The following is a 10,281-nucleotide window of genomic DNA, read 5'->3' as shown; positions in this document are numbered from 1 at the left end:
ATTTCAGTTTAAAAACACGACACTAATGTGTCTTTCCCCAGCCTGCAGAAGAACTGCAGATAATGTTTAAACTAATCCATCCTGTCACTACTTCACCGCCTAAGTGACGATTCATCACAGAAAGTGACAGAAAGTGTTTAACAGTTAGAGTCAGTCTGAGCTTTATTGGCCCAGTCCAACAACACGTAACCAAAACGGACTAAAAACAAGCACAACAGAGCTGAATAATGGAGGCAGAAATATATATCTATATATATATAGATATAGATATATATAAAAGCATGAATAACAGCATACAATGTGTATTTTTAACCGTCATTTTGTTGACACTGACTTTACTTCCTCATTGTTCACAGTGCTAAACCATGTTTGGCCCTCAGCGCTCAGTCTGTACTTCATTTAGAGGAAAAATTATAAGAATATTACAATAATGATACAAGGGAGAAGTTTATTTTAGAGCTGCAGCAGGATTTTACATTTAACGGTGAGGTCCTGAGTGTGCCACGTTTTTTTTTATTTTTTTTAATTTTGTTGATTTTACTTCCTTGTTGTTGTTCGTGTTCCCACTGAATCAAACAAATGATGCCCTTCAAATATTTGTTTTATTCACTTTTTCTAACTGTATTAAAACCCAAATTGTAGAAAAGTATTAATGTGGTAATGCTTCCCGTTGTCACAGGCTGACCAATCAAATGTGCAATTTGATGAGGGTGAAAAAACTATTTAAATACCGTGAAGTGTTGTTGTTTCACCAAATAAGGAAATAATTAATATTTCTTATGTCTTTGTATGAACTTGATTGCATTGATTTTGTTTGCGAAGAAGTTCCCCTCAGATGAAGACATTTGGAAATGTGGTTTAGTTTAAGCCCAAGCTGTTTTAGAAGGATAAAAAAGTGCCTCAGCATCAATCACTGATATGAAATTAATAATTTACATGTTAGTCACTTTGTGTGAATAGTCTGAAAAGATAAAAAAGTAGGTCACCAGTGTCAAATGTAGAATTGCACCTACATGTTGTTAATATAAAAATACTAATACTAATAACTTCCAACAGTATATTAATGGCATTTCCCTCACTGATACTGTTGCCATGTGGATCAGGAATATGCTGATGTGTTGTTTGCTTTGTCTTGTCGCTTTTATACTCATTGGCTCCAGTTTGTGAAGTTGAATTCTCCTCCTCGGTCACTATTCAAAGCCAGTTTCTGCTTCTGGAGATTTGTTTCCTGTCTGCGAGCTCCTGTGTGCCGTCACTTCCAAAACCGTGTGCAGATAAACCAAACGTTGCCTCTAAAATCGACACACTTGGAATACAAAGCTTTCGTCAGCCGTTCACTCCTCTGGCTGGTTATGAAGGAGAGGAGTGGTGCTGGACGGATGAATGAACGGTATGCCGTCTGGGCTGTTGGAGGAGTTTGGGCGGATGAGCTACCCGTCTCTCTTTTACAGCCCCTTCCTATCTGGCATCCTTTTAGTCACTTCACCTTTAAGCCTCTTTCTCGCATCTAAACAGCCTCTGGATCCACGAGGGAGAGGAAAAGGCTCCAACATCAGTGTTTTACTCTGCTGCCTCCCTTCACCTCTCTTTACCTACAGATCACAGTCAGCTGAAGGAGAGATAAAGATGGAGAGAGAGAGAGAGACAACAGGTTCAAGGGGAGCACAGTGTACTTTACACCAGTTCAACCTGTCCGACAGCCTCATCTCCGCTCTGCTCTCTTCCACATCTCCGTCACGTCTTTCTACAGATTGGTTTCTGGAGCCGTCGATATGAAAGTGACGGATTAAGGGGTTTAGCGAAGAATGACGCACCAATGTGAGGTGTGGCGGTGTGGCTGCAGAGTCTCTGAGCGGGTCACATGTTAAATGTTATGAGTTTTGCATACATTTGGCCATAAAGTCTGAATTTTAAAGTTTGTACATTTGTAAATTGCAGCCATCTATTAAAAGTCAACTACACCGCTGGTAAAAAAACTGAAATCTGAGATTTAAAAGAGAGAGAAAGAAAGAGAGGACGTTTGGGATTAGGCCAATTTATTCCAGTTATTTGTCGTTTGAGTCTCCGTCTGTCAGCGTTGTACTGTCTGGTCTGTCTGCATACTTTATTTCGGTTGTTTTCTTTGCAGTAACGTGTGGGAGCACTCGTCAGGTGGCATGCCTACATGTGTGCGTGGATGTTCACACAGGGAAAAGCTTGCAGTGTGTGATAACTCAGCACAACAGGGGTTCATATTTACTCCAATAGACATTCTCAGGTGCACGGGAGCAAACTGCGAGCCGATGATGAGTGTGTTTGTTGTTTTTTTTAAGCTTTTCATTGATGGATACGAGCCGAATTCCTGCCAGAAAGCAAGAAGCTGCAAAGAAAGCAGGAAAAATTAAAGGACCCAGCAAGCAGGATGAGAAAGAAATCATTCAAACTGAGGAAAACAGATGGGAAGAAAGAGCATGGTGTCTCCAGTTAAAAAACAATTAGTCAACTCCTTTAGAGATTTGACACAACTACAGGTGTGTCCGTTAAAGGTGCAGTGTGTAGGATTTAGGCAGGTGTTAGGCTTTGGCCGAAATAGCACGATATTCATAATTATGTTTTCAGTGGTGTAAAATCACCTGAATCTAAGAATCCAGCTTTTGTGGAGTTTGCCTTTTTCCAGAGAGGCCGCCACGTTTCTACAGAAGCCCAGAATGGACTTTTAAAAAAAAATGTTTTTGGTGTGGTAGCCTGAATTTAGAGGCGGGAATAAAAAAACCAAAGAAGAAGAGGAGTAAGTAGTGGCTGGTGCTGGCTAATCATTTTGTGTTGTGAGAAGTTCAAGAGCTGAATTTTGACAAGTGGAAGGTCGTGCTTGTTATTCACCTGAAGGCCACCGTAGTTTCTCCAAGGGGAGGGCTATTCAATTAGCTGCAGTGAGTCCAATGAAAATTCTCTTTCATATCACACACAGTCATTTGATCAATTGTTAAACCATGAACCAGGAAACAAATGTCCCAGATAAAAAAAAAACCTGCAGGACAGCCAACATTTGGTGAAGCAAGGCATAGTGGACAATAGAGGACTCTTATTTTGAAAGATAAGGTAGAAATGAGTACAAGTGATACAACACAGCAGGGATACACTGATATAAAGCTCCTTTTAATGGCATCTCAAACAGAAACTCATCAGTCATCATCAGTCTGATGATTTAATTTTGGGTTGATAGGTTTTTGGGTCTGCTTTGATATTATTTACTGCTATTTATTCAGTTTAAGGGCGGATTTAGTGTCAGACAGCCTTAAGCCTTCACTTTACCTCCAACAGAAAGTGTAAATTAAGTTTCCCTTAATTTTCCCCTGATGAACGTCCTTAAATATTTCAGTCCTCCGGAGCAGAAAGTGGCGCTAGTGAGTTTAGCCTAAGAAATCAGCAACCACAATTAAGGGCCCGAAGAAGAAGAACCCGGAAGTGGCCCATACAAATACATACATGTATAAATAGCGCACTCGCTTGGCCGCAATCTCCACCTTAACTGCGACGTTTCACACAGTGAGTTTCTTTGGTGAAACCTCTGACCGGAGAAGGCAATGGCCGCCAGGAAGAGATTTCTCACCGGGGACACCGGGGAGCACGACGGACAGCTGCCCGCCTGCAAGCAGGTCAGAGCGGGTGGGAAGAGACACGTAGCCGCCTTGGTCCTGGCGAGGGGAGGAAGCAAAGGGATCCCGCTGAAAAACATCAAAATGTTAGCCGGGGTGCCGCTCATTGGATGGGTGCTGAGGGCTGCTGTAGACTCCGACATGTTTGACAGGTGACTGCAGGACGTGATTTTAAGCTTTTACTGTGAGAATAACCCCCCAAACCGGAAGTGTCAAACCTCCACAGCTGCTGCAGACACGTGAATGTGGTTTCTTCAGTGTGCTGCATGTCTTAATTATATAGTGCAGTATCACTGTGTGTGCAGAGACCTGTTTCACCTGTCACTGTGGCCCCATTCAGGTGTCCTTACCAAGTAAAATATGTACATAAAGCATGAAAATACAAAATATTGCTGCTTTTTGACTTCTGAAATGTGGATTTCTATGTTTTTTTTTTTCTCTGCTCTGTATCAGATTTTTATTTTGGGCTTGTGGCTGGACTGAACAGGGAATTAATTTGATGAAGATTTAAGGTTTCGACGAGACACTTTCACTTTGTTTATGTCATTATTCATTGACAGATTGGTCAGTAATCGAAATGATCAGTAGTTGCAGCCCTTGGCTTGTATAATACTCTTTCTTTTCCTTTTATATAAATTAGTAAAATGAGTTTTGCCGGTAATAACACTCCAGTGATCAATCAAGCATTACAAGCAAACTGAGTGTGTATTTGTCCTGATAGAAATTAAATAATTTTGATATGTTTGAGTGGTTACCAGAGGAAAAAGTTTAAAGAAAGCAAGTTACGACAGACTGTGAAACACTCGTTACAGAAATAAAAGATGCTTTACATATATAATAATAATATTAAAACAATAATGCATCTTTATTTTCCCAGTGTGTGGGTGTCGACGGACCATGACCAGATCGAGAAGGTGGCGAAGTCCTGGGGTGCCAAAGTGCACCGCAGGAGTCCTGAGGTCTCCAGAGACTCCTCTACGTCACTGGAAACCATCCAGGAGTTTGTCAGGCTCAACCCAGGTACGCAAAACACACCAGGATGTGACTGCGCATTAAAACTGCCACGGTGTTATATGATCTCCGAGGTGGGTCTGTTTGATTATTGACAGAGCGCTGTCGTGCTGCTGAGTGGAGACAGAGCAGCTGTATAGTTTTAAAGCACACCCTTTGTTGGCTTTGTGTTCGCAGAGGTAGACGTGGTCTGCAACATTCAGGCTACGGCTCCGTGTCTCCATCCGTTCCACGTGAAGAAGGCCCTGGAGATGATCACGCTGCACGGCTTCGATTCAGTCTTCTCGGTGGTCCGGAGGCACCAGTTCCGCTGGCAGGAGGTCAAGGAAGGATGTAAGTGAACAGATGTAGGACTGGAAATACACAGCACAAGATTTAATCTGGAAACACAACATCACATGAAGACTGTTTTACAGCAGCAAAAGCAATTTGCAATGAACCACAACATCCCCGGGCCAAATCAAACTGGGGACCCTTGGAAATGACAAGATAAGCTCTGTAGCAGAGGCAAAGATGGAACGTGAGGTGAACTTGTGTCATAAATCAGTCAAATCTTGACACACGTCATTCATTCTGACGTGAACTTCTAGAGGATATCAGTATCTCACATACATGTTGATATACACTGTTAGATATCAGAGGAAAAATATGTTTCAGAAGTCTGTATTAAAGTAATCTAGGTGTAGTTGTCTGTCTGTATCTGTAGGTGAACTGCAAACAGGACCTGCTAACAGCCAATTATTATAATAATAATATAAAAATATAAACAGATGCAGGACAAAGACACATGGGGGGCCACAACGAGCCTACCTGTACCCACCCTTAGCTGACTTTAGGACAACACAGTCAATGAGTTTTCACGGTGTCTTGCTCTACTGAAAGTTTTATTGCCGTCTGTCAATATATCGGTCAGTGTGTTGGTGTTAACATGTTATCAGATCAGCAAAAACATCATTGGTTCACTCCGTTTTCACACAAAAGTCCAATTTCACACTGAGCTGATTAATAAAGAAAGAGATCCGCTTTAAAATGCAAGCACGTCACTCCAGGTGGGATTTGAATGATGGGAGGACCAGCATGTTTGTAACTGTGACTGTAATTACTCCTGGAGTGGGAGTGAGAAAGTGCACGCACACATTCTCCAAATGGGATTAAAATCACTGACCAGGGCCGGTCTGATATTAAAGGGGGAGAAAAGCTCAATATTTTTATATGACTTGTAAAAATATATGACATATTTTTGATCATCAAGATGCACAACAGAAGTCTGATTTTGTTATATTGATATCACAAAAATACCAGCAAAGTGGATAATGATTGATATTAATTTCTCTGTTGCTGTCGTCCAGAATAGTTTGCACGTATTTCATAATCTACTCTTTGATCTGACACCAGAAGAGCGTCTCATGTCTCCACGAGAGAGAGACGTGCTTTGTCACTCTCAAAGTATAATTACACACAATTCAAAGATCCAATCAAAAACAACGTGCAAAACACGAGACCACCTTATTCTCATGCCGTCATACTTTATTGCTCAGTATCTCATCTTGAATGTAACTTTAAAGAGACGCCATCTGCCCTTGGCCAAATATTTGCAGGGGGGTTGGGCCACATGACCAATAAAGATTTTTCAGCCACACCTCCTTTCCAGTAGTGCTGCATTCCTCCGGTCACACAGCTCCCTGCAGTGCCACCGCCGGGTTGACAAGGTTTGCTTTTGCACATGCAGCTTGGTCAAAGGTTTGAGAAAACTTCTAATATATTCAGCAGGCCTGGAAATAATCAGAAAGTTTGAGAATTTTGAAAAAACACCAGACATTACATGCAAAAATAAGTGTTTTTAAGATTCTGCACTGTTTCTAGCAAATAAGTTTAAGTACATTTCTGGCTTTGACCAACTGAACTACAAAAAGGTCTGATTTCCTTCAGTTCTATTGCTTGAAATCTTCAGATATTTCTTCTCCATTTCACGTCATAACTTCCTGTATTTGTAAGTGTTTCTGAATCCTCTAAGTTTCTGATTATTTCCAGGTTTATGTGAGAACATTAGAAATGTGTTCTTCACACATTCGGACCCGACTGTAAATTCACGTTTCCCTCAGGATGGAAAATTTTTTTTATTTGTTCAATTCTTCAAATTATGACCAAACATCTGCAAAACTAACCACAGCCTGTTCACCTGTTCTTTGTATTGGATTTGATAAATATTTTTCCTTTAATACCACAGCAGTAATTTATTGTGCAGTAATGTATTAAACCTTATAGATCCTTATTTGTTTGGATGTCATGACTCAACTCTCAGCCTATTCATGCAAATTAATTGTGGATGAAAGAAAAGAAATATTGCAGAATGGCCCTTTCTTTACCTTTACCCTGCCCGATCGTAGGTGGTGAACACACCAAGCCGTTAAATCTGGACCCGGGCAGCCGGCCGCGGCGTCAGGACTGGGACGGAGAGCTGTGCGAGAACGGCTCGTTTTACTTCACCACTAGAGACCTCATACTGAACAAGGGGCTCTTACAGGTAACTGAGCAGCACAGTTAAGTATTTCACACCACTGAGATAAGAGAGACTTTATTTATCCCACAGCGGGGAAAAAAACAAGGGATATAACCAAATATAAAGCTGTAACTCGCGTTCTTTCACCCCCTCTTGTTGTTTTTCCGTTTCTCTCACTCCAGGGCGGTAAGGTGGCCTACTTCGAGATGCTGCCCGAGTACAGCGTGGACATAGATGTGGACATCGACTGGCCTGTGGCAGAGCAGAGGGTGCTCAGGTGAGATGCATAGAAAAGAGATGATTACAGCCAACCTGTGCTCGATCAGCTACCTTTAGGGACTGTGCAAAAAGGATTAGGGGTGGAGGGAGATCAGAAAAGGAGGAGGGTGTCATTTTTCTTTTTGCTGAAGGAATAGTTGTTTTTTGAGAACTATTTTTTTTTCATTTCATTCTTCCCTTTGTATCCCTATGTGTAACGATGTGTCTATTCATTCGGTACGTGACTTCGTTATGCAAACAGTACATGACCCAAACAATTGCTCAATCAATCGGTGTAGCCAGTGCATCCTGTCATCCCTGGCTACCCTGTTTACCTGGTTACCCTTTACTGCTGCTAGCTGCCTGAATCACAAACAAGAGACCCGTAGATTGCAAGGCTGTTATTAAAATGTGCACCATCATCTCTGCTGTGAAACTATATAAAAAACATTTGATTTGTGCTGTCAGTTTCCTCCTCGTTTTTTTTTCACGCAGCCTGTGCGTCTGTCCACAGGTACGGTTACTTCGGTCGGACGACGCCGGAGGTGGTTCGCCTGATGTTTTGTAAGGTTTCCGGATGTTTAACGGATGGAATGATCTCTCTGTCTAAAGCCGGAGAGGAGATGGTGTCCATGAACACCAGAGACAACACGGGCATCCGAATGCTGCAGAGAGAAGAAGTGGAGGTAGGAAATGGTCAACAAAGCGCTGGTGAATTGGCTCATATGGCATCGACACACACACACACCGCCCTCTGTGTTGCTCCACCAGGTCGTACTGTTGACGTCGAAGGAGGAGCCCATGGCCACCTCACTGGTTGACAAACTGGCCAAGAGGACGGGCTGCGAGGTTGTGCAGGTGGGAGAGGAGCCGCTGAATGACCTGAAGTCGCTGGTGGAGCAGAGGAGCCTGGCGTGGAAGGACGTGGCGTACATGGGTAAAACAGCTGTTTCTAAGAATATAGTGTTGGGGGGTGTCAGCCCAGAGGTCACATGATCAACTGTCCATCAAATGACCATCTCTGTGTGTGATGTCACATGCAGGGATCCAATCTAAATGGAGCGTTTAGCGTGCAGCAGCACCAACAACCGTTCAGTTTAACATTTCTACTTCTAATTCTGTCCCTCTTTCACTGTGGGGTCCATGTGCAGCAATGCAGGTGTGATATTTCCACAGGTGGGAATACAAATTAAACATTTGACCACCTTTTCCAGCCTAAACAAGCACATTATTCTGGTACTCACAATGTCAAGTTGGATTTAGCAGCTGCTTAGCTTAGCATAAAGAATGGAATCTGGTAACAAGCGACAGTGTTTTTCTTTATACATGTTTCCTCCCCTCAGGTAACGATAAACCAGATGTCCGCTGTCTGAACCTGGCGGGTTTGAGCGCAGTACCTGGAGATGCTCCTGTTGGAGCCGTTAATGCTGCAAAGTACACGTGCCACTGCAACGGGGGGAAGGGAGCCATCAGGGAGTTCGCTGAATACATCCTCCTGCAAAAAGAAAAAGCAAAGTCACAGATGAAGCAGGACCGCATCTGATTTTAAATGAGAATTTTGAATCGAATCTAAATGGAAAGGTGTGAGTGTTAATGCAGTTTATGCACAAATAGAAGAAGTAATTAGTTGACATTGAATATATGACTATTACCTGAGATTTTATAGTTTGCAGAATAGAAGCAATTCACTCCAGTCTAACATGATCTAATATGATCAAGCTTTCCTGTCCTTTCTTCTAAATGTTGCACGCAGTGATTTTCTGAAAAGAAGAAATTGAAGTAATGCTGTGAATACTGGGTTTGTAATGTTGATCCAAAAGCAAAGAACAGGATGAACCCGAAACACTTGGAGTGTCTGGAAACTTTTTAAAACGAGGACTAAAACTAAACGACAGCCACATGTGAGAGTGGGCGGGTTGCTTGGACTGGGATTGTTTTTTTTGCAAAATGTGAAGCAGGAAAGTTTGATTTCTTTTGTTTTTCCTTCTTTTTTTACCTGTAACTTAAGTTCCTAAAGGTACGATTACTTTCTAAATGACACCAAATAGTGCCCCAAATCTTAGAATATGATGTTATGAAACAGAAAATATTTAAAATGCCTTGGTGATTTGTATAGAAAGTGATGTATTTTAAACCAAAATATAACATTAAAACGTTAAATACATCACTTTTTAACAAGTCTTCTGTTCTTTTTCTATGTAAATGACAAAAGTCTCCCCGTACATTTGGGGATTTGTTCCCAACACAACATAACGCTGATTAGTGAGCTGTAGAGGTGCAGGCTGCTGGGCTAGCTAGCTGTCTTTATGCTAAGCTCGGCTAACTGGCTGCTAGCTGCAGCCTTATATCGGACAGATATAAGAGTAAGCACATAAAAGGAATTTGCCAAAACGTCAAACTATTTCATTGACTTGCAGCCATTTCTACCAAGTTAGCTTAAAACTTTATAACTTACATTTCAGTCAGGAAGTAATAATAACCTGTGTGTGTGCTCTATTGTTTGATGGGCGAGGTATAGCGGTATGTAATTATGAGTCATTGTTCTTTTTGTCGTTTATTTTATTTCACTGATTTTAATAATTGTCTGTCAGGAAATTTTGTTGTGTGAATAATTTTCAATGAAGTTATTTTAAGATTTAAGATGACTGAAAGTCTTCTTCTGTTTTTTACAACTCGGCTTTAGGACAAAAACTGAGTCCCTTTTTAAAGGAATAATTCGACATTTTGGTGCACATTGAACTGCTGCTTTCTTCCTGCAGATTAAGACAATAACACAATAATTGTTCTCGTGATAGGTCTGTTTTGCTGGAGGCTGTGTTTTTATTAATAGATGACAGCAGAAGGAGGTGGATACTGAGAAATGGGAGATGACAAAAA

General features: G+C 41.5%; 1 protein-coding gene across 1 annotated transcript; it reads left to right on the top strand.

Moving 5' to 3' along the window:
- Positions 1 to 3,531: 3,531 nt before the first annotated feature.
- Positions 3,532 to 10,073, top strand: cmasa (cytidine monophosphate N-acetylneuraminic acid synthetase a). The gene is made up of 8 exons (XM_070854598.1): positions 3,532 to 3,787; positions 4,513 to 4,655; positions 4,824 to 4,979; positions 7,034 to 7,170; positions 7,329 to 7,423; positions 7,919 to 8,090; positions 8,176 to 8,341; positions 8,748 to 10,073. Exons 1-8 carry the CDS (start codon positions 3,564 to 3,566, stop codon positions 8,945 to 8,947), a joined length of 1,293 nt encoding a protein of 430 aa, XP_070710699.1. The 5' UTR covers positions 3,532 to 3,563; the 3' UTR covers positions 8,948 to 10,073.
- The last annotated feature ends 208 nt before the right edge of the window (positions 10,074 to 10,281 follow it).

Source organism: Pempheris klunzingeri, chromosome 23 (genome assembly GCF_042242105.1).
Source record: "Pempheris klunzingeri isolate RE-2024b chromosome 23, fPemKlu1.hap1, whole genome shotgun sequence".
Lineage (NCBI taxonomy): Eukaryota > Metazoa > Chordata > Actinopteri > Acropomatiformes > Pempheridae > Pempheris > Pempheris klunzingeri.
The sequence above is the reverse complement of the archived record's forward strand: the minus strand, read 5'-3'. Positions and strand labels throughout refer to the sequence as shown.

Excerpts from the sequence above, each read along its gene's own strand:
- cmasa (XM_070854598.1), top strand. The coding sequence starts at position 3,564 with ATGGCCGCCAGGAAGAGATTTCTCACCGGGGACACCGGGGAGCACGAC. Across the intron at positions 4,980-7,033 it reads GCAGGAGGTCAAGGAAGGAT|GTGGTGAACACACCAAGCCG; the intron begins GTAAGTGAACAG and ends GCCCGATCGTAG. Across the intron at positions 8,342-8,747 it reads GAAGGACGTGGCGTACATGG|GTAACGATAAACCAGATGTC; the intron begins GTAAAACAGCTG and ends TCCTCCCCTCAG.